Source organism: Cupressus sempervirens, chromosome 8 (assembly GCF_028749045.1).
Source record: "Cupressus sempervirens isolate cs-2001-9-10 chromosome 8, ASM2874904v1, whole genome shotgun sequence".
Classification (NCBI taxonomy): domain Eukaryota; kingdom Viridiplantae; phylum Streptophyta; class Pinopsida; order Cupressales; family Cupressaceae; genus Cupressus; species Cupressus sempervirens.
The window spans coordinates 347,842,868-347,868,470 of NC_143125.1; the positions used below are offsets into that span (position 1 = coordinate 347,842,868).

General features: G+C 35.7%; 1 protein-coding gene across 1 annotated transcript in view; it reads left to right on the forward strand.

The window, feature by feature from the left end:
• LOC149542760 (vesicle transport v-SNARE 13-like) overlaps nucleotides 1-22,069 on the forward strand; it is a 35,597-nt gene extending 13,528 nt beyond the window's left edge. Inside the window, exons 2-5 of the mRNA XM_089797655.1 lie at nucleotides 7,044-7,102; nucleotides 7,248-7,436; nucleotides 15,336-15,506; nucleotides 21,591-22,069. Coding sequence (XP_089653781.1) covers nucleotides 7,044-7,102; nucleotides 7,248-7,436; nucleotides 15,336-15,506; nucleotides 21,591-21,746 — 575 coding nt within the window. The 3' untranslated portion in view covers nucleotides 21,747-22,069. The remainder of the gene's footprint in view (nucleotides 1-7,043; nucleotides 7,103-7,247; nucleotides 7,437-15,335; nucleotides 15,507-21,590) is intronic.
• The last annotated feature ends 3,534 nt before the right edge of the window (nucleotides 22,070-25,603 follow it).

Genomic DNA, 25,603 nt, shown 5'->3' on the forward strand with positions numbered 1-25,603 from the left:
AATCATTACAATTATAAAGAAAAAAAAAGCTGGATGAATATGGGCAAGAATCCGGATCTAGATCAGAGCTGAATACAGATCGGATCCGAATCCGGAGCTAGCCTCTAGGGTACAAATCCAGTAACTAGGGTACTCTCCAATTTTGTAATCCATAATTTGAAATTTGGCAACATAGTTATTATGCATTTATAAGCATAATGCCTTAATTAGACTTCTTTAGAAATAAATATGAAAAAGTCAATATATTACTAAATTTAACATCAAGGTGATCCAATCATAGAAGTGTAGGGTGATTTGATGAAGTGCCCTAGAGATCACATACCCTAGGCCCAAGAGTGGATACATTATTCCCTATTGGTCTCATGTGGCCCTTTCCATAGATATGAGGCGGGTTACCTAGTGTGGGGTCCTATCATTGTTCTCTCTCTTTGGCCTCCAACCCTAGGCCCAAGAGCGGGCACATTATAACGCCTTGGCTTCATGCAGTCCTTTCCCTTGCTACGCATATGAGGTGGGCTACCTTGTGTGGTGTCTTATTAGTATTCTTCTAATCATGATTACTTCACTTTCTCCATCAAGTTTAATTATTGCAATTTGAAAAATATTCATAACATCTTATACATACCTTATTAAATCATCACATCATTAATACACCTTTCTTTTGCTAAATGAAGTAACTATAAATTTCATCTTAGATCATTGATATAAATACATGCATATTACATACATACATATATACAAAGTCCAAATAATAATCATATAATTACTTACTATCCAATATTTATATCAAATAACACCAAGATATCGATAGACTGAATCTACTCTTTCCCTTTTTCTTTTTTTTTTCTTATTCTCCCATTGATGCCCATTGACTGAGTTTGAACTTAGCTTTTATATCTTCAAATCCAAGAGGTGGCAGCTTTTCGGGTTGACAAGTCATTTCCTTTCAACATGTCCTTTTGTTACGATTGGTTTGATACCTCAAAGGATATTATTTATCTTTATTGCTAATTGGTTATGACAATATCAATTCCTTGCACCTCTACAGCTGTGTAATCAAAAGATGGCTAATATTTATTTATGGTATTTGCACCTTTTCATTATCAACTCTAATTAGTGTATATGTGTTAGTCTATCTTTATTCAACGACTTTTGATTGATTTGCTGGTTATTACTAAACCTCATCCTCCCATTAATCTTAATCTTATATTATACTTACAGAGCGCCCTCATACTAAGGGTTACCCATATGTTGATCATTACTATGTCCAATCTAGTTATCGATTGAATATTTCCACTATAATTGATAGCCCCTATCATTATTTCCAATTCAGTGTCACTTGAGTTTCTTTTTATGATCATAACTCTTATGACTTGTGGGGTAATCATATTGGTTTTGTATGACCGATATTTATAATTAATTATTTATTGTTTATTCTACTGGTCCATTATTTGAACTGCTGTCACTATTTATACTTGGGAAGTTAGGAACATATGGTAATCATTACTGGTTCCCCATTCTGATTGTCTCTAGATTATTTTGTATTGACAATGCTTTCATGGTAACGGGCTTAGTGGCCTTTCATGATAGTTCTCTTAATTTGATTTAATAGAGTTATTGAAGGTATTCTACTTTATAAAATTAATAAGTGTACATGTAGCATATTTCTATTTGCTGGATCGTTTTCATCGGATTAATCAATTGTGGCAATAATTCTGTCTGATTGATACTTGATATTGTTTCTGTTACATATCCTTGATATACATCTGATTTCCTTCGATGCAATTTTGTCTCTTCAGTCACAAAATGGGGCAATTGGTTGTCATGATGAAAAAAGGGGTGGATATAACATGATTAGATTTTGAAATGGGAGAATATGACATACTTCCATCTTTTGTTTCGAATCCTAAACTTTGTTGCTAGCTTCATGAATGACTTGCTACTGCTTTGTTGATACTGATGTTGTAATCACCCTCGTTCATGAAAAGGCTCGACCTTGAACACCATCCTTGCTTGTCATCTCCATCTTGAAAAGTTGCTTGAACTTCCTGTGTCAAATTTGATCTTCAAGCTTTCCTTCCTTCTTGCACTTGCTTGAGGATCCCCTTCATTTGAGTCTTCCTAGCAGCTATCCTGGTCTTTGGATCAAACATGATCCTGCACAAAGCTTGAAGTCAATGATCTTACAAGGAAAACGATTTAAATGTTAATTCCAGAATTTATCAATTTTTGATTTTACTTGTGAATTTGAGACCATTTGGATTCCTAAAATCAGGATATTACATTTGCAAAGCAGAAGACTTGGAAGTGAAATTTAAAAAATGCAAGGATCTGAAAATGGAATTTGATAACATGATTGCCAAACCTGGACCATGTTTGATTTTATTAACAAATTCTGGAAATGTCAATAATTTCTGAAAATTGTTAATGACTGATTTCAACCTTCTCTATGCTGGGTGACTTCTCCTTACTATCAAAATTTCTGATTTTTGGCTTGATCTTCTGGGATTCACTTTGCATCTGCTTTTACTACTGATAAACCTGCCCTTGATTGACTAAAATCGTGATCTCCAGCACTTTTAACTCAATCTGCTTTCTTTCCTCTTCTCAGTGATTAGGTGATTCTGGAATCCACACCTTACATATATGCTTTGCCTTTGATTTGTTTTTGAACTGTGATTGGAAGGATTGCGATTGATCTTCATCTATATCTATCTCCATGATGGGACACCACTCTCCTCAAGGATGACCCCCATAGGAATTCAAATAACTCGCTTTAATCAATTTCCTGGCCCTCAATCAAGTCATCCCCGTGTCTTGTATTTTATCATTGGGTTCTCTTGCAATTTATTTCAGCCTTCCCTCCTTTTTACAGCAACTCAATGCATGTGAGATAAAACATTGCTCCAAAGGGGAAAATCAACCAGCATAGGAACTCCATTAAAATTTACTTTCTTTTAATTCTTTCATCAAAAGTCATGGTAGAAAATTATGCCCACAGGAGCAAAGTGAAGCCTTATATTTGTCCTTAAATTTGTTCTAAAAAATTTCACTTTGTCTTGTGAGTGGAAAATCGATGCCTACAGGGACAAATGAATTCCATGAAATTTGATCAACCCTTACATATCTTTTACTTGGTGGAGGTTTGATAGGGATGAGGACAATTTGGTCCTTTAAAAATTTCATCTTTTGTTGCACATTGTAGAGAGGGTAGAAAACTGACCCTCATAGGGACAAAGTCCATTCTGAGCATTTCTTATCACGAAGTGGAAATTCAGCCTCCATTGAGACTAAGTGGAAAATCATCCTCCACAGGGGCAATCCATTAGGAAGAAGGGGAAAATCCGCTTCCATCAGGACAAACTACTAAGCAAAAAATCCATGTCCATTGGGACTTTTTATTTCCAACTTATATCCCAACTTTTGCTAGGTGTTTGTCAGTTGGAATGAAGGTGGAAAATTGATCTTCATAGGGAACTATCTAACTTTTACCTAATTGCCCAATAGGAATTTGATTTCCATTAGGCTTTGTGGATTGTCAACCTCAATTTCATTTATGCTTTCTTCCCAGTTGTGGAAAATCGACCTTCATCATTTTTGCTCAAATTCAAAGGCAAGAAAGAAATTTAATTCTTATTGAGCATAAACTGACCCATCAAAGCTCCTTGACACTCGGGAATATTTCACTTGAATCCAAGAACCTTGTGCATTTTGACACTAATGACTTTAAAACCTTAAGACTTGATTTGGAGACTTGAAAGCCTGACCACATCTCAAGGCAAAACTTGAATTATGGAGCTCAAAATTGACGATCGATTGTCAAAACCCTAAGAACAGGCACAATTGAAAAACGGAAAGAAAGGGCCCCCATTTTTAATGGGATGTATGTTTACAACACAACAGGTAGTCTGAGAAAACATATTACTAAACATAATTTACATCATTTATTAACATTAAATTTCACATTTACATCAATAAAAAACCATATCAATTTGATATAAGGCTGAGTCATGATACCATAATTCTTTAGAAAAAAGCTTTGGCATCATAAATAAAATGCAGAGCAAAATAGAACACAACCAAGAGGGCTAAAAATGGGGCGTGACACTAATCCAACAGTGCCTTTATCCCCAGGAATCTTCTCCAGCCTTGCAAGGGGTTTCCTCCAACTTTTGATCTCAGTGTCTTCGAATTTTCTTAGATGTGCTGTTCCTAATCATTATCAGTTCTTGCTCATTTTTCCTTGACTTAAGATGGAATTCTTGAAAAAACTCTCTGGAGGAAAAAATGATGAGAGTTTCTTCATTCGAAAAGATCCATATTGGCGTGGCGTGTGGCTTGGATTGTCAAATTTTCAGGGCCAAGATTTTCCTTCATGCAACTGCTTTGGCTATGAATCTTTTTTTTGATTGGTAATAAAGCTTTATATTGATAATTGAAAAAAGATTTACATTTATCTGGTGCCACTAGGCAGTCATACCATCATTGTGAACTCCCCCAACAAACCAAACCCAGAGAAACCCAAACAACTACATCTACCCATGCATGCATCATACTAGCATTGATTTAACTAAAAGACCACCAATTTGCCAAAACGTGGTCGTACATTACAATCCCGTCGTATAACAGAAATGCACAGAAAGCAAACCCCAACCCCAGACTACTGGAATCATTTGGCTGCATCTTCCTTGGAGAAATTTGGACATCCTTCCTGATCCGTACGAACACAACAAACTCAGCCATGCTTACCACCATGCACAATATCACAGTCTGGAAGAAGAGAGAAATCAATACCCACTACAAATGGACTCTTATACTGGCTTGAAGGCCTTTGGTCCTCTCCACCACCTTGTCGTGACACCACCGTCACATTATCAAGAGCCACCATGTCCGAGACACCAACAACCCCTACAAACACATTGCCCACTGCTAGGCTTCTTTTGCTTTGATGCATTGGGAGCTGCCTCCGGATTCTAGGTCTACCATCATCACCCATAGGTGCTTTGGATCTCTGCAGAGTCACTTTCTGCCTCTTCACAACCTGCTTACCTACCAAAACATGCTTCGGATCTAGCAGCAACTGGGAAGTGCATCTCTGAAGGTGCTCTAGACGCCCACACAAGCAGTGGTTGGAGGTCTCCCACACCTCCTCCAATTAAACGCCATGGACGTCCTTCCATACGGATGCCAACGTCGAGCTTGACCTTTCTAGCACTGAAAGCCAAAATGCTCCCATCATTTGACCTGGCAACAATTCCCACTTTGGACGGACCTGGATTTCCTTTGGATGCCCCATCAAAGTTGATCTTTGGTCCACTCGAGATTCCATAGGTGCATTGGATCTTTGCAGAGTCACTTTTTGCCTCTTCACAACCCGCTCACCTACCAAAACATGCTCCAAATCTAGCGAGCAGAGGACAAGCAACAATTTGACCCATCCCCATCTGGCAACCGGGAAGTGCATCTCTGAAGGTGCTTTAGACGCCCACACAAGCAGTGGTTGGAGGTCTCCCACACCTCCTCCAATTAACCGCCATGGACGTCCTTCCATATGGATGCCAACCTCGAGCTTGACCTTTCTAGCATTGAAAGCCAAAATGCTCCCATCATTTGACTTGGCAACAATTCCCACTCCAGACAGACCCGGATTTCCTTTGGATGCCCCATCAAAGTTGATTTTGGTCCACTCGGGATCAGGTGGGACCCATACCACACCATCACATTTCTGATTTTGATTATGATCCGAGGGAGAATCAGCTCTCGAAAGCCCCAGAGTGGGCCGCTTTGGCTATGAATCTTATTAAGGTACCCAGAGGGTATATTTTCTAGAGATGCTCTGTATTCCTGTATTTATATCATCAGAAGGGGAAAACATTCAAACTGTAATATCTATCGCCAGCTTCTTGAGATGAGCATAGTTTTTTCTCTAACATTCGGCTTAGTTAGGCCCTTTTTACTGAATTCCTAACACATGTTAGTAGACCCTTACTTTTAGTTGCATTTGATATGCGCACAAAATGACTGACCTTTGTGATTTGTACGAAGATTTTAAATTTGTGTCATCTCATTATCAGTGGGTAATTGATATAACTTGATCCAAAGAAAGGCCGCCTTGATGAGTTCTTAACTTGTTATAAAGTGGTGGCTAATGTCTCAAATACAGTTCCACATTTTCAAAGCACCGAGGTCCTCTTTTAAACACTCTTGTGTTTATCTTCTTGATAGGTCATTTTAAGGTGCCCATTGTCTAAGAACTAAATATCTGTGTGGCCTGAAAAGTTAATGTTTTTTATCTAATTTTCTGATCTTTCATTTCCTGCTACATCCCTTTGATTTTGTCGAGAAATCAGATGTACCTTCTCATGTAAATATTTTATTTCATTTTCTTTGTTGAAAGGTAACTGGATAATATATTGAAGTATTGTTTTTAGTCCTCCCTTGATTGCTTCAGCTATTTTTCATTTACATTTTGCAATATATGGTCTGCCTCTCTTGATTTTTGAAGATTTGCAAAATTAACAGAAGTCAATTTGTCTAAATAGAAAGATACATTCTACTTTAACAATTAGGTAGGCAAATGTTGGCAACTGTACACTACTTTTTCTTCTAATTGTTTCTTGTCTTTATTTTGTTGTTCTTGCAAATCAATTCACTTGCAGTTCTGAGACAAAATTTGTTCCTTTCTAGGCACGTGTGGACTTTGCTGGGTTCATTCAAAATTTCTTCCTATCTTAATTAAGCTGTCAGCTGATCACGTGGTTTGATTTTTTAGACAACTTTTTAACATAGTTCTCTTGCATACCTGGGATTGGAATCATGTGTTTTTATGGCCTATTTTTTTGCAATTCCCATATTTACCTATAAAATATTATGGGTTTACTATATTCATCAGCACCTACAATTGTTTCTACTAAATCTTATGGTTTTCCATCAAAATTAGTTTACATCTCTGATTATTTAAGCTGAAAAAATTCACTACCTATAATAGTAGGAAAGTTCCACTACTCAAATGTTTCCTGGTTTGGATCTTTTTAATTTTACAGAGCAGAAGAAGCAGAAACTTTCTGAGATACAAGCTGGAGTAGAAGAAGCTGAATCGTTGGTACACAAATGCTTAACTATGTGCTTTGAGTGCTTTTGACATTGTCTTTTTCAATGCTTATCGTCTATTTTGAGAATTTTTTCACTATCACGTGTACATGGATTTGTTTTATCTTACAAAATTGCATCAAATTTGTGAGAAACAGATTCGTAAAATGGATCTTGAAGCAAGAAGCTTGCAACCAAGCCTGAAGGCAAATCTTCTTGCAAAATTGAGGGAATACAAGTCAGATCTGAACAATTTGAAAAGAGAACTTAAAAAGTCTTCATCAGCTAATGATCCCCAGGCTGCGAGGGATGAACTGCTGGAATCAGGGATGGGTGATACAATGATGGTAATAACTAATAACTTAAATGCCTCGTAATGGTATATCGTCTACCATATAACATCATTTAGAAATGATGAAAAATGTATTTTATTACAGCACATAAATTTGTTAGATCAAATTTTCATTGCACGTTTCTATTGTAAGAATGTACTTGGAAAAAGAATGGTCAAGAATAATTCTTGTATCTCTTGTTTGGGTATGACAGTCCGAAGCCATTACAAAACTCTTCCAGGAAACCATTTTACAAAAAATTGTAGAATTTCCTTACTGTCCATGATATCAAATGCCTAATAGCAATAAACTCTTGTTACCATTCAAGTAGACCATACTAAACGTTGTTCCAAAAATACCAATCTTTGCAACTGCAGGTAGTTCATGATACTAGCATGCAACAATATTAAAATCATCTATGGCATGAGGAAATACTTTCAAAAGAAAAATAAAATTTGTTTGTCGATTATGGAAAGTGCCACTGAAGATTGATGCTGTATGAGGCAGGCATAGTCCTTGAAAATAAGTTATCTAGTGTGCTGGCTAATGTTTCTATACAGATATAGCATAGAGGATGACAGCGATACTCATCAGAAGACATAGAGGGACTTCACATAACTAATTGATATCTGTTTTACAGTTGACAGTTTTATTGGTGTCTAGCTTTTACTTCTGGTCAAAAGTGGAAACTTTTCATGAGTTTGATTCAGTTGTTTCTCAATGTTTTTTGATTGCTTTCAGGTTCCTTTAATAACTTACTCCTTCAAGAATATATATACATTATTTTTTGTGGAGGTAGCATTTTAGATGCCTTAATACAATGCTTACCTTCAAAAAGAATTGAAGTGCAAGCCACGATTTGCTAAAGAAACCTTTCAAATAGAAAACTGCTAAATGACACTGATTAGGAAGGTTGTAACCTCACATATGACTAAGCATCACCATGAGTGCTAAGATGGATTGGGAAGAAGGTTTACCATCTTATCTTTGGAGATAAAATAGAAGGATCAATATACATCACTTTATGAATCTCTCCTACCTCTGCATGGCAGCTACTTGACATGTTTTGGTAGTTTCATTAAGAGAGTCCATGTTCACCAGAGCCAGGATTCGTTGACTGGTTTTGATCTTTGGGCATAGAACACCCATAGAATTTCTCTACTCAAGCTAGTTTCTTAGGAATGGGTTTCTTGGATAATAAATTGAAATTCTAAAGCAAATACTCTTTTATCAAGGCTATATTTACGGTATCTGAGGAGCCAAATCTTGCTGTGCCCTTGATTAGCAGCTACTCTCTAAATAAGAATGTAGTTCTGATATCTTGTGAGCCAAATCTTGCTTTGCCCTTGCTTTTGCCTCCATAAATTCTGTGTAGTTCACCCAAAACTTTTCTGTCATAGTTAAACAAAGGCTTACTGGCCCATTCTTTCCAGTTATTTAAAGATCTGCCACGAAATTGTGGAGGTTGTTTTGGCCTCTGTTGCGGCCAGGTCTACATGGAAAGCAACAGATACAGTTATGTCCTTGATATCATCCTATGACCTGGTTGCCATGTGGATCTTTCTCTTCTGACTTGCTACTCGTCGGTTTTAAATTTTTTCTTTTCACTATTTGCAAATCTCCTCTTCATCACATCCCTCTTGTAAATGTCTCCATCTTTATGGTAGTTGCTCTTTTGCCTGTTGTACCTCTTTCCTTCTACTCACAAGAGTCTAAAGTGCATCTACCTTTCTTTGTCGTCCGTGATGTGATTAGAGGAGAGTGATTTGTTATTCAACTATAGTATGTGAATCTGAGAACATCAATCCATTGAAGAACGATTGGGACTATAATGTTTGATGCTAAGTAAAGACAGACAAAAAATTACAAACAGGATATTCCTGCTATACAGTATTGGGAGACACAAGGCTGAGGATTCTATAGCTTATTTTTCTTTGCTTACCCACCACCCTACATGGAGCTGTCTTAATCAAATCCCAATTTGAAATATAAATGGGAATATTTTGTTAGATTTGCCACAAATATATACTCCCTGTAAAGCCCCACCAGGGAACCTAAAAGAAATTAATCTAAAGTTTCACTAAGTTTGCCAAACATTTTTTTCCTTTAAAGATAATAACAAGAGATAATATAGCAGAAGCAATAACTCACATACATACAACCATCCAAAATAGATTACATCTCTTAAGGGTTCCATGATGTTGAATCACGTATAAAAGTTTATTAATATTAAATCTAACACATAACCAAAATCCACATCATGGAATAATCACAAGTATGAATCCAATTAAATAATATACAATTACATAAGATGCCACTTGGCATAACTAGAATGCATTAGCATCCACTATACAAGTCATAGGGTATGAAAGCTCAAAGAATAGACATCATAAATAAATACATCATCTCATAAGATCTATGATAATCAAGTATAGTATAACAAAATATAACCATCCAACATAAATACAAGATCAGAAAGAAAAGAATAATTGCACAAGGACATCTAGCATCGACATTCAGCTGTCGGATCTCAATGGTATAAGTTAAAAACACTTCCACTCGACCCCGTGGAACCTAAATGGCCCACTCCCACCGCGCTGAGGAGATGGTCTCAAGTCCCAAACGGATAACAATCCACAAGTCATAACCAACATCTAGGTCAAGGAAATCCTAATAGCAATCTATCTCAAAGGTACCAAGACACAAGTAACATCTAAACCCAGAGGCATCAAAGACACATAGGAAATCAACTATACAAGTGGACAAGTGTCATCGCATGAGCCAACTCTAAGGTTACCTTGGCAGCCTCTCATTAAATTATCTTTTAATTTGATTTAATAATAACTGAAAATCACAACAGACTCATAGAAATAATACGAAAATCCACTATAGAGAATAGAGCACTAAATACGAAAACCCATTAGAGTACTAGAGTATTAAATATGAATACCCAAAGTTGACATTTTTTTTGGATTCTTTTGCAGGATAAAATTTTGGCAACGGACAATTTGTTGAAGAGAGGCTTTAACATTGTCAACATATGTTATCTTTGTAAGGAAGCTAATGAATCGGTTAACCATATGACTATTCATTGTTCTTATACTAGAAGATTATGGGAAAAGGTTTGTGGCTTGTTGAATATTATTTGGGTTTTCCCCCTTACCATTCAAGATCTTTTCAATGGCTGGAAGTCTCCCTCTACTAATACCTGGTTATGAGGTTGTGGGATTTCATCCTCCCGTTCCTTTGCTGGGGCATTTGGAAGGAATGAAATTATAGGGTGTTTAGGGGTAAGGAAACTAATTTAGGCCAGCTGTTCTACAAGATTAAGAATATGGTGTTTGAGAATATTAGATCTTGTGGAAAAGGGCACCAACCTCAGAATGCTTGGGAAGAATTAGTGTTTTAGAACTGGAATTCAGATGGTCTTATTCTTGTGCAAAATGGTCCTAACCTTAGGGATTTGGTAAGATGGGATTGTCCTCCTAAGGATTGGTGTAAGATTAACTTTGATGGAGCTTCGAAGGCAACCCAAGAACATCGGGCTATGGTGTCATCATTAGGAATATGAATGGGGATAGATTGGGTGGAATGGCCATTCCTATTGGGTTTCAAACTAACCATGTGGCGGAAGCAAGTGCGACCCTCTATGGTCTTAGCTATGCTAAAAGTTTGAATTTGAATAAGATTTGGCTTGAGGGGGACTCCCTTAATATAATAAATTGCCTTAATAAAGTTACTAATCCTTCTTGGACTATTAATAATATTATAGGCAAGGCCATTGATCTTATCAATTCCTTTGAAAATTGTGTAGTCACTCACAACTATAGAGAAACTTATCAAGTTGCTGACTGGGCGGCTAATGTGGCATGCAAGAATGATGAAAAGCTAATTTGGAATCAAAGTGATACTATTCCTATTGAGGGGCTTTTATTGATTGAGCATAACAAAGCTAGAAGTAAACAAAAATGTTTCATTAATGATGAATATGCCATCAAGGATTAATAATGATATGGGCAGGAATGGGAAGCGGTGGGTTATTATGAGAAGGACAGTGTATTGTCATTCATTACCACACAGATTGTAGGTCTTTTTTGCCACTAAAATCCTTGGCTGCGATTTTAACTCTGGTCTTTTATTGCAGTGGGTGTTTTTGAGAAGTGAGAGCCATTGTATTAGTGTGAAGATGGGAGGAAGGAGAAAGAGAATTGAACTTGTGAGCTGCAAAGAATGGAAAAAGAAGAGTGAGATTTGGGACATTTTGGAGCAAGGGAATTTTACAGGATTTATGGAGAAATTGAAAGGTAGTAACCCTGCCATTACTCGACCATTCGTCAAAAATTGGAAAGACAGGAGTATATTGGTGGGTAATCAGAGGATGAAGGTTTCTGAAGATATTATTGCCGAAGCAATGAGACTTGACACAGAGGGTATTAACTTCTACCAGGACAGGAAGCTTTCAGATCGGGCGGGTGAAGAGTTTGCGGAAATGGCTAAGGAGCGCAATAGGCTGGTGAAAATTGGTAATTCATACTTTAGCCCTCACTCCATTTCTCGCCCTTGGAGATTTGTTATGTTTGTGGTGATAGAGTATCTTACATTAGATGACCGCTTTACTAAGATATATGGACACCATTTTATGTTTGTTAACCATTTTAGGCATAGGGTTAGGCTAAATTTACCCTTCTACCTCAAACAGTCTTTGGGTAACACTGTTTTAGCCATTCAAAATGATCCTGAGGGTGATCATGCTTGTCATGGGGGGTTAATGGTTTTAGTTATGAACCTTTTGAAATCCAAAAAAGTGGATAGGCCTCGATAGAGAAAGAAATATTTAGATTGTGAGACGGAGGGAAGTGAACCAGAGGAGGAATTGGATGAGGATATGGAGGATGAAATTGCTGAGGTTGAAATGAAGAAGAGGAAGAAATGTGATTTAGGGAGCTCATCCAAGAAGAAAAGGAAGGATAAGGAGATTGATTTTGAACAAGGTAGTGATTCTGAAGAGGAGCAGGAAGAGGGTATTGAGAAGAGACGAACATTGGGCAAGGTTTCGGGAAACAAGGGGAAGAATGTTGAAAGGGATTTTGTCCCCTCTGATGATGAACTCCTAATTAAGAGGGTGGAGAGAAAAAGTAAAAAAGTGCTTGCTCAGGATGTGGATCTTGAGAAAGAATTTAAGGAGACGGAGCTGGATAGGAACAAACAGGGGGGGCATGAGGACTACCTTGAGTATAATAGGGATGAGGAAGACCAGGGTTTTCTGAAGGGAATCTTTGGTAACCTAGGGATAATGATGAAGGATATTGGCACTCCAAAGCAGAAAATGCAGGACATCTCGAGGGATTTTGATCAGATCAACAAGATGGCAAGGGGGGAGAGAACACTGGGTTAGCACATTGATAGATTTTTTGAGGTTATAGGCAACGCTGAAGAGGTAAAGAATTTGATGAAACGTGTGCCACCACTTGAAGCCAAGAATAGAAATTTAGATCAGCTGGGCAAAGGCCTTCAAAAAAGAATGGATGATCTGGATACTAGAGTGGGTAACTTGGAGAAGACGGTTAAGAAATTGGCCGATTAGAACTGCACTATCTTGAAGACTGTGGTTGACAACTTTAACACCCTGTTGAACAAGCTTGAAAAGGGTAAAGGCCAAGACTCTAAAGTTATGAAATAGGACCAGGATCCGAGCAAGTGAACAAGGGCTAATTCCAAGAAGAATGAGGGTGTGGAAGCAAAAAAGTTGGATGATATGGAAGCATTTGCAAAAAAATGAACATCTTGGCAGACCAAGCAGCGGATCTTCTGAAGACTTTGTAGCTGTCCTGGGGCTGTCTTTTCATACATAGTTGTATTCTGGCCTCTTGTTTTTGGCTTGTTTAGTCTGTTCCTTTTTTGGCTATGAGGCCTTTTGTTTTCTGAGCTTCTCTACTCTTGTTTCTGTGATACTTTGTACAAGGTTTCGGGTTCTTTAAAACCTGTTTTTACATAATCAAAACAGAGTACTAGATCAAACTCAAGGGTCAAATCATGAATTCATGTCACTTGATGAATTCAAAAGGGTAAAACTCAGATACATGTCCTACTTTCTAGGACAATTGGCTTAAGGTTAGGATTTGGACTCAAGAATTATCTCCCCTCTTTTACCATTGAGATATTGCGATAGGGTACGCTCATCCTGGCAATTTACGGAAGTCGATGCTCGGTACTTGCAGTCTGCATAAAATCCTAGCATGTATATATACATATAATCTAAACTAAACAGGCAATTGCGGGAAGTGGTGCTTTGTGTAAATCCCAACAAGCAGGTGACTACGACTCCCTCCCTCAACAGCATCAGAAATGTCAAACATAAAGTAAAACATACAAGTACACCATACAAATGCAAGTATGGGGTAAGTAATAATATAACTACATATAAATTATTCATCTAACCAACATCATTAAATAACTGAAATCATTGTATACAAGCATCATCATCGAAAGAATAATCATGCATACATGAAATAACCGAATATCAAGTAGCTCATCACATAAATCAACTGAGTATAAAATAACATCCAAATAAATTGGGTAACCAAGTACCGCAATCATAAAACAGAATCATAAAACTGGCCTAAAAGAGTTTGGCAATATAACATGAAAAACAAACTAGGGGTAGGCATTACACTGCCCTTTTTATTGTCGCCCTACATACTGTCCAAACCATGACATTTTATCTCCCAAATTTTGTATTTTTTCCGTTTTACAGATAAGAAGGAATCTCATTGCAAGTTTGACCCTTCATTGGCCTATCGTTTTCTAAATGGTTTTTTCCCTCATGCAATAAAAAAAAGCAACTAACTCACTTATAACTTGGACCCTGTCAATTCCTTATGTGTCAATCAGGTAATCAGACAATGTATTGACTTTTGCCTTAATTTAGAAAACTTTAAAAAGTACACAAATTTTTATTCAAACTCAATTACTTGAATTTCCAGTGATTGGCGTTTTATATTGACCCTTTACACATTTTAAACTAAGATGGAACAAATTTTATACAGTACATACATTCCAAGAAGATAACTATTTATATGGATCATTATCACTTTGCAAAAGTAGAAAAGGAGAACATTGAAAGGAATAAATCTTTCCCAGACTTACAAGAACAGACTAAGCTCTGAGGTGAGCTACAACCAACTGGTGAAGACTACCAATCTTTACAACAAGCTGCTGCAGCATTCTTCTTATCTGATTTTTCCAACTGTGAACTAATTTTTCTCAACCCTTCATAATATTTCAGTTATGCTCAGTTAATTTGCGTATCTTATTTGTAAGTTTGTCACCACATGCTGTGCGTTTTTAATAAATTTTTGGTCAAACTCTTAATATTTAGCTTCAACTCAAGTCTCTTGTCTGAAGTACACTTATTCTACTTTAGATTAATTTCTTTCTAAAACTATCTATTTGTATCTTGGGATAGAATCCTTATTATTTATTTTTCTAATGCACATGGGCTTAGTACAAGTCTATCCTTCCCAATTGATTGGTACTTAATATAGAAATGAAGTATATCAGGTCCTCTAACAGAGCGGCCGACTCATTATCCTTAACATATTCTGCCTCAGTTTGTGTCCGCTGCTCTGGGACGGCTGCTAAAATGAATTGGAGTCCAGGAAATTTTTATAAATAATTTTGCAATACTTCTTGAAGATTATTTTATCACACTTGCAACTACTTATCTTTTTATTTCATTTTATCGAGGATTCTGTGTGCTCTACAAGAATTTTCTTTGTTATTGGAAATTCTGTTATCTAAGTTAATCTATAAATTAAAACTTTGAATGTCAGCATAAATCCCCCTCGACTATTTTATCCTTTGTTTTGCCTCAAAATTTTCTCTATTTTTTAACAAGTTCATCAAACAATGCAGGCATCTGCAGATCAGAGGGGAAGATTATTGATGTCAACAGGGAGACTTAGTCAGACAGGTGACCGGATCAAGGATAGCAGGAGAACACTTCTTGAGACAGAGGATCTTGGAGTTTCTATTCTTCAAGATCTGCATCAGCAACGACAATCACTATTGCATGCCCATGATACGGTATAATATTTTTAATGCCAGATTTCCTACTGTTGATGTTTTCCAAATCTAGCATGATTTACAATTTGAAATACCTCTATTGAGATACCTCTCTTTTACATCCTTAGATGTGAGATATTTTAATGCCACTCTCTTGTGCATAGATCAATATGAGAAGGATATTGTCTGTGTTGTAAAATCATTATACGAGTATTAACATTCATTTTTTTTTGTTTGATTGAAAATTGGGTAGTGTTCCATGCTGAAAAAACTTGAAGAGTTTTCTGATTATAGTGAAACTAAGATTATGTACTGGATGAGTTAATATTTTTCAGACATTTTTTAAAGTCACCTTGGGAAAGTGACAAGAAGACACAAAGAAGCGTGCCTAATTTGCACTTTTCCTTAGCATTCATTCAACTATAGTAGTTCTTGAATTGTATCTTTGTATTTTGTTGGTCAGTTATGCAATAATGGTTCTGGCCAGGTATTTCATTTGCTAACATTTGCTAATGTTGTTAGATCTGGCCTTAATATGCAAATAATAATTTTTTTACAATCAGGACCAAATGGTTTGGAGCATGCAGTGGAGAACAGTGCCCATATTCACACATCAAAATCCCAGTTCCATACTAATGGACTTTTGAGCACTTTCTAGTAGTCATGGGTTACCTAAATGTAGGACATATTGCAATGCATTGACTTATGTCCAACCCCTTGCATCACAATGAGAGCACTTGGAATTATGGGATGAAAATAACCATATTAAAACTAGTTATAAAGTTAATATTGGAATGTCTAAAATATACATAAATTAAAAATATCTAAAAATAACTTTAGCAAACTAAAAAATATTGAAAATTTGAAAAATTGAACATATAAATATATCATTGGAAAAATTAAAATTGAAAGGAAATGACCATATAGGTGTCTGCGTCTATGCCAGTTTGAAATTGATTCAACTATGATGTCATTAACTCGGGTGTTTGTCCAGTCTCATTGACACATTGGAGATATGTTTTAATAAAAAAAAATCAAAGTTTGAAAGGTTTAATCTATTCCCACAGAAGCTTATGATAGGATCCTTCTTATGTGCGGTTTGTCATACTTTACCAACAATTTTGATTTAGAACAAGTCTCTTAGCTTTTGGATAAATGGAAATCTTTGACCACCACCGTTAAGATGATATCACAAGCTTCCCTTCCATTCAACAGCTCCCTGACATTCATTGATGTCAGTGTTTTATTCCTCTGCTTCTAGCAAGTGATGCATATCTGTCTTTGTTCTTTCTTTTGTATGGCTAAATCTAAGTGAACGGTTAGGGTAGGGGTGTGGGAACTTGGTATGGTTGAACATAATTCTTTTTCCCTCTTCGGAATGGGTACAAAAATATATATACACCATGTGTGTTATAAAATTATAAATTATAAGAACGGTGATACTCATAATTGCCAATTAACGGAATACTAAGTACCTCGTATTCATAATTTGCAAGAACAAAAATAAGTCTTAAAAGCATCAGTGCTCCAAAATCGAAAGCTACACTCTTTACAAGGAAATGATAATGAGCAATACTCACAATAAAAGATGGTCCACTGAAGTGCACATTCAATAGAGTAAATTAGTGAGACTTCCACAGACTAAATATTATAGAGGAACTTAAGAAAGATGTATTCTTCCATATGGAATAATTAATGTAATTTGTTTTATATATAATGACCAGCACATAATATCTGGACTGATTATACTGCTCAGTTGGGATTGAATGTATGTCTTTGAGTGATTCGATGCCCAAATCAATGTGACATAAAGTTGCTGAAAATCTCTTTGGAATATCATGAGACAATTGTTAGGTCTGCCTTAATCCTTCAACTTGTTTAGAACCTAAATTTTTTTGATGAGCTGTAGACTTGAATTATGGAACCCACCATTGCTAACACTATGGGGAATATGAAATGTGAAATATCCAATGAAACCTCTGATATTTTATAATTTTCTGGAAATATTTCTCTTTTTTTGGAAGAGTTATTAAATTATTAATTAAAAAAATGCTTTTCTGGGCCCATATCCTAGGCAGTACTTGCGGGGGAGGAACTAACAAAGGACAGGTAGCAGGACTGAACCCACACGCAAACAAAGGTCAAAATAGGACCTGATAACATAGAACCAAATGGAACTAACAAAGGACAGGTAGCAGGACCGAACCCATATGCAAACAAAGGTCAAAATGGGACCTGATAACATAGAGCCAAATGGATTTGAAGAAGGTGTGTCATTTTGTTTTTGAATATATTTTGGTTTGACTGTAGTTTGTTTGAGAGACGAATCTTCCTAGTTTGCTTGTAAGAGGACTGAAATCCCATTTGACAAATTGTAGTAGGTCAGTGCTTTTAATTTAGCTTTGCCAAATCTGGAAGGCTATCTAGATTCCTCACTTTCTTGTCCGCTCTGCTGAGAAGGCTTGATCTCAGTTAACTAATTGTGCAAAGTAATTCTTCCACATCATTTTTGCTGTTTGAGAGGTGTAGGTGTGTGGATATGCCCTGATGTTTAGGATGCAGACATTCCTAACTTTAGCAAAAAGCAGGGGTCAACACCCCTTTTCAGGGGCCGTTGAAGGGCTGTCCTAGGTTTGTGGCAAAAAAGGGGAACGAGAGTGGGGGCATCTTGTAATTGTACTGCTGTCCCAAGAGTGTCATGGATATCTAGGATGGGTGTCTAGGCTTTGGTGAGCACTCTTGACCCTCCAATTCTTCTTTAAAAACATGGGTTTAGAAATCAAGGTCTTTAGTGAAGATGAAGTAATCAGGACACTTATTAGCTCTAATTGCCATTCAATGTAATGAAAGTCAAATTGCAGATATTTGATGGTCCCCCCCTGAAGTAAGAGGAGTTAGTGCTTTTCTATATCAAGGCCAGGACAAAAATGGGTGAGAAAGGAAGTGATCACAGAATTGAAACAATTAATAATTACCAAATGCAGTTGGATGAAATATAGCTAAAGGCTAGTATATGAAACCAGATGAGCTTGTTCTCGCTTTGTGCACACAGTATTGATAGTCACCCTTTTCACAGTATCATCCTTATGGTTGTGAAAAGGAAATCTACAAAGTGTTGATATCCACATAACTTGAAGAAAGATAGAGAATCAAACAAGGAATCAATTGGGTTAATAGTAGCAAGTGTCCGGCTTACCAATTGTAGGGTTTCTAATTCCTTTACATTTGTTTGGCCGATGAGTTCTCTTAGTTTGTCCAGCGTGATCAGCTAGCCGTTCATTTGATGCAACACCCTCGGGCTTATATGCACTATGGGTGTGAAGATAAGGGTCTCCTATTGCTAAATGCAGTTAAATAAGTGCATTACTGCAACTTATCTAGTGCAAAAGCTAAACTAACAAAATGTTTCAATGCTTGTTTCCATCATTGGCATGAGAAAAATTACTGTCACTGAGAATTGTTATTAATGGACGGGCAATGGCCTATGACACCTCTTTTGCTTGATTGCCATAAATATTGGTTCATCTTCTCTTCCTAGGATTTGCCTCTTCCTTTCTTTTGTAAATCACATTCTAATTTTTTGTTTGGTTAATTCTTATAACTACACGTTGCATAATAGTTTGGCTGAAGGAGTCATGTAGTGGCAGGTTGTGTAGTTCCTAGATCTTAATTTACAACTAGTGACAGTGTGAAATGCTATGATTTTAAGTCAGTTTAGATTCAGCTTTCTTGTATGAGAACTGTGGTAAATTGGCCATGCAAGGGCAAAATGTTACTCTTTGGGTTTGGAAGTGAAAAAGACCAAAGTAGGAGTCAATAAAAATGTTTTGGACTAATGTTCAAGTGGCTGAAGGAGGTCGAAAGGATTTGAATGTCATTGAGATTGTTGTATCTACTGGAAAGGTAGAGGGAGTAGATCTAAATCTGATTACTGGAAAGCATTTGCATATTAACAGATTAACATTTATTCTGATGTTAATGATTTTGGGAGCTGTATGATTGTATTCCTTGTCCACATCATATAGCCTTTTCACTGGAGTAGCTGTACATCTGAACGCTATAAATTTACACACGTATTATAAACTAATTTTGAATCGCTTTATTGTATATAGTATCTTTTTCCTTTTGTTTGATCAGTTCTGATTCTATAACAAGCTGTGCGTTCATTATAGTTTTGGTTCATGAATAGAAAGTGCTTTTGAAAATTATAAAATTTTGTTGGTTTGCACCATTAAGGTGGAATAAAATTTCAATAGCAGTGTGTGGTTCTTGAGTAGCATAGCCTTTTTAATGAAGATAGATCTTTCTATTGTATAGTTGCTTTCTGTGACCTATGTGATGGCCAAACTCAATTTGAAGAGAGGAAAAATACCTCCTTTCACACATTCCACTCATTTTTATGTCTTATCTAGTATTTAAATGCTAATATGATTTGAAATGTTGACACTTATCTTGTATGTGGATTGGACATTGACATGCTTGTTTTATATGCATATAATGATCTGAAGAGAGTGGGCTCTGCTAGGGTTTGGTTTCCTTGAGTGTTTTTGGTTCCTTGGATTGTTTTGACACAATTTTTGAACTTTAGATATATTTTATGATAGGGGAGGGGTAATTTCTGTTGGCCATCTTGCAAATAAATGGTGGTAGGAACTAAGGATGCTGCATCTCAGAAGGAAGTTGAGGTTGTTGTGGGAAACAAAAGATGGATCAGATTGAGATGTAGAAGTCTGCATGCAGGCAATGGAGGAAAATAGAGATCATGCGCCTGGATGAAAATGAGATCAAGAAAAACATTTCTTCCTTCTATGGACACAGCTTGATAGGCATATTGAATTTATGATAAAATCTCTTTCAAGTCTGTATAGAAAATAATCTTGATAGTTTTAAAATTTTCTGGCAGTTCTGAAAGAACTGATAATCTATAGTAGTTGTGGCACATGTGTTTGATATTGGAATTGGCAAGTCAGAATTGGTGGATTTTGATAGCATTTTCCAATCTGCAGAAGGTGATAAGATTTCAAAGAACCACTGTGATGCAATTCATTCATTGAGGTAGAAAATGAGAAACCTGAATCACATTAAATCATGGAGGAACACTTGTTTCTATTTCAGGAACACGAAGATGCCATCCTTTCAGATTTCAAGGAATTCTGTGGAAGCAAAATTTCGGTATTCCTTGATGTGAAGCTAATAGAGATAGAGCTACATTACTTAAGATTTGGTAGGTAAGAATTTTGAACTGAAGAGTTTGAAGGACTTGATGCGATAGTTTCTGGTGGATTTATGCTTTAGAGTCCCTTGTAAAAGGAAAATTGGTTAGCTCAGTTTGCATCGTAGAGGAACACAAGTTGTGTGATGACTTTATAAACTCCAAACAGATTTAGTCAAGTGGAGAAGAATTTATAGAGAATCCTAGTTGCAATTGCTTGAGGTCCAGAAGTTTAGGTCAAGTAATCTTGGGAAGGGTGGAATGCAATGCCCCTTTTCCTTAAATTAAGCCAAATTGAAACCTGAAACGCCTATGGTACATTTTCTCTGGGTTTGGGAATTAGATATTGGAAATATGAATGTCCCATTTGGGATTACAAAGATTACTCCCAGAAACCTAACACTCAACACTCTTTGTCATTTTCAATGTGAGCTTCCAATGTATATGTGTAGAATTACAAGACCTTAGAACCTGGAATTCAAAAAGAATGAAGAAAATGAAGAGGAAAAAACTGGAATGCCATGGTATGTTTCTCTAACTGCTGTTAAAACAACCAGTTTTAGTAGAGACTAAATCGGGACTATATTTAGTGACTAATATTAGTTTCTCTATTAATGGTTTCAAAGAGCGTGTCTGCTGACTTATTTTCTCTAGTCCCATTAAGCATACAAAGTCAACAAGAAATTTGTGACAGATTATTACTTCTTGTATCTTATTGATCTCACGCTCTTTGAAATTATGGCCTTTGCTTGGTAGCAATTAAGTTGCAGGGAGATGTGTGGGTGGTTCCCTAATTCCATTGATTTAAAAAAGAGAATTCAAATTTAAGATAAGTTTACTTTTTGGTATGAGCTAACAGTTTTCCTTGTATGATTGTTTTTTGGTCAAAGCAGCTTCATGGTGTTGATGACAACATTGGTAAGAGCAGAAAGGTTCTTACTTCAATGTCAAGGAGGATGAGCCGAAATAAATGGATTATAGGTGGAATTATAGGTCTTCTTCTTGTAGTTATCATTGTTATTGCCTACTATAAGATTTCCCACAAATAGCTCTCTGGATTCTTTTTGATTTTGCAGTTTTATTATCATGATGTGTGAATGAAAATTAAACTAATGCATCTGTTGATGGGCAGCAGCCTGCTAATGCCTATTTGAAACTCCCTTTTATGAGTTTCTAGTGCTTAAACCAATGGAAGATGGCATTTATTTTTGGACCTTCCTGAGTGTATGTAGGTTGTGTTGGTCTGCCAGTAAGTGGTAATGCATGTTCAAAGTATATATGGTGTTGTGGTGCTTAGATTGCACATCAGTTTCGATAGTGTCTGATTGTTTGAACTTAAGTTTATCCAAAAAATTGGAGTTCTGTTTTTCTACATGCATGAGATTCAGAAGAATGATGATGGACAATTAATTGTATTGTGCAACACTTGTTTTTTCTGAAGAATCTTTTGCTTGAAAAAAGACAACATTTTACAATATAATTCAATATCAAGTGAAAGACAGCAAAGAATGACAGGTAGTAATTAAAAAAGAAATCGACAATGTTTGGTGTCATGAGCATATAAACTTATAAGCTTTGAAGTTTCTTTAGCTCATGGAACTCAAATGCTTTTTTATTACAAAAAGTTAAATGTTATGCTAAATTGTGTGTTAAAATTTATAATGTGTCGACAAATTCCTCCTGCCTTGTTTCTAAATTTTTTATGATAATTAGAAAATGGAATTAAAATAATTCAGGGGACGATGCCTGTTGGGTGATAGTGTGAGATAAACTCTCATTCTTGTTCATGCTATTGTATGCTATTTGCATTGATGGATGATCTGTGTTTATGATTCTGGTTATTCCACTGCATTACTTCAGCGTGCAGTCATTCTATTCTAAACTAGAATTGCACATGGTTATTTTAACTGGAAACGCCCATATGGTTGTTCTTAACACACTGTATTAAGGCTGATAAGAGTGTTAATTTTAGTGTCTGATTGTTTGAACTTAAGTTTATCCAAAAAATTGGAGTTCTGTTTTTCTACATGCATGAGATTCAGAAGAATGATGATGGACAATTAATTGTATTGTGCAACTCTTGTTTTTCCGAAGAATCTTTTGCTTGAAAAAATACAACTTTTTACAATATAATTCAATATCAAATGAAAGACAGCAAAGAATGACAGGTAGTAAGTTAAAAAGAAATAGATAATGTTTGGTGTCACGAGCATATAAACTTATAAGTTTTGAAGTTTCTGTAGCTTATGGAACTCCAATGGTTTTTTTTTTACAAAAAGTTAAATGTTATGCTAAATTGTGTGTTAAAATTTATAATGTGTCGACAAATTCCTCCTGCCTTGTTTCTAACTTTTTTATGATAAGCAGAAAATGGAATTAAAATAATTCAGGGGAAGATGCGTGTTGGGTGATAGTGTGAGTAAACTCTCATTCTTGTTCATGCTATTGTATGCTATTTGAATTGATGGATGATCTGTGTTTACAATTCTGGTTATTCCACTGCATTACTTCAGCGTGCAGTCATTCTATTCTAAACTAGAATTGCACGTGGTTATTTTAACTGGAAAAGCCCATATGGTTGTTCTTAACACACCGTATTAAGGCTGATAAGAGTGTTAATTTTAGTGGTTTATCTGCATAAAATTCTTTGACAACATGTATAGGTTCATACATCACACAATTGAAGTCATAAGTTTGAGGTTAGATACTAACATACATTTACATAATGTTGATTGCTTTAAAATATAGGTAATAGAGCCAGAGGGTAGACAAGATACATTTACAGGTCTATAAATGAAGTTTACAATGCTAGTATATTTTAGTAAGCCATCTCTTAAAGCATTTCTTTAGTTGAAGACGGAAATCCAGTGTGATATAGAGGCATCATCCTATAGATGAATGTAAAATGATACAGCAATTTTTGTGTCTACCAGTGCTATGACAAGATACGAGTAATGAATCTGTATGTTCTGATATCGGTCATGGTTCTAAAATTTTGGCGTCTTTTAGTTGTCTCAAATTTTAACCACTTATATATTACATAAATTTTTAATAACCAATAGGTGTGTTTGATAATTTTAATACTAGAGTTTCAAAGGAAAAGTATATAATTTTATTGATAGCATCTGATCAAAGTGGGGAAAACAAAGTCGATTGCCCCAGAAACTACAACTACTTAATGGGAGCGGAGACACAAAGGATGCAATAAGCGGAGTAACCTAAGTGTATCACTTCCCATGTTGGTGATCCCCATAGTGAAGGGATATTTATTGTTATTGCATCACGTCTTTTGTTCTATATGGCAATAAAGAGTGGTGTAGTTTGGAGGTGTAGAAGGGTACATTTTGGAAAACACCTAGTAGCCACTTGGGCTGATTTTGCACACCTAGAATTTCTTAATCGTAAGTTGTATTTTGCCAATATTTTCACTATACTTTCATAAGTGAAGCGCTTACAACTAAGGTTTTGGCTTTTGGGTATTCACAGATGTTATCGTAGGAAATGTGGCATGCAAAATATTCTAAAAGTACAATTTCAAACTGCTCGCTCAATACCCGCTACTTTAATGCACCAATAGTCACTGACTAAAAAATGTCAGTACTTGTGGCTAAATGTCCTAGTAGTCTATATGAAATGTCCCAATAGTGGTGCACAAATGGGTCATTTATCAAACAAAAAAGCTAAAAAATGATTGGCATTAGTACATGTGTGATTGATTAGTAATACATGTTTTCATTTATTGAGTTTTTTAAACTTAGTAATTGGGGATATTTATGACAAAGATCATAATGATTGTTGAACCCCCTATTGGTAATTGGGTTTTTTTTCCTAATTACCGTTAAAGATAATAATTGCGGAAGGCACACACACAATATTCAGTTAAGAAACCTCAGCAATGAGCTCATATTTATAACTTTGGAAGAGATGAATCATATTCTTAAGATGATCAATGTTTACTTCTATTAATATTATAAATATAATATTTTCATTGAGAATTTTCATGCAAGAAAACTTTATTCATACACGCCTCTATATAGAGAATAAATGAGACATGGGTGACAAATTAGGCAATTGAACCATGATCTTTAATCTTGGGTCATACAAAACAAGTGAACATAAATTAACTCAAATTACTTTGGAAAATAAGACAATTCACATAACTTATTTGCAATTTTCTTAGGGTAGAGAGAAAGTGTCTAACTACTTTAGATTCTTAGTGAAACATTCACATTCAACAAATTTTAGGATGAAGGTGACCTCTTTTAGGATTTAGTGAAGATGAAAAATGTCATCCTCTATTTGACAAAAAAGTGCAGAGTAATGAGCTTTCATGAACAAGTTAGTTGCTGATATGTACATGTTGAATTTGAAGTGTTTAGAGTGTTGATAATAAATTGGATTTTGAACAATGTGAATACCACTAATTGTCATACCGAAAGGTAGTAGGAGATTCTCTTGTACAATCTCAATACTTTTAAGTAATTTTATAAACCTAAAAATATGTTTTACTAGCACTTAAATCATTGCTTCTCTCATTCATCACTTGATTTAATCATTTATCCATCCCCTTAGGACCATGTTGTCATTAATTTCCTGAACCATATTCGAGAATCAACTATTTCATCTAATCGTCACTTGATTCAAATTACCTAGTCATCCAATTCTTGGTTTCATTTAATTATCACCTAGTATACTTACATTATCACCCTATCACGTAGGACATCTATCGCTTAATAATTTTATTAAATGATTTTTAACTTAATTAATTAAAATTGGGTATAATTATGCATATATATATAAATATCCACAATTATCCATTTTGATTGTTTATTTATACTCACATTATTCATTAATAAATTAATTTTGCACGATAGTTGATTACCTAGCCTAATTGGTTACATATGCT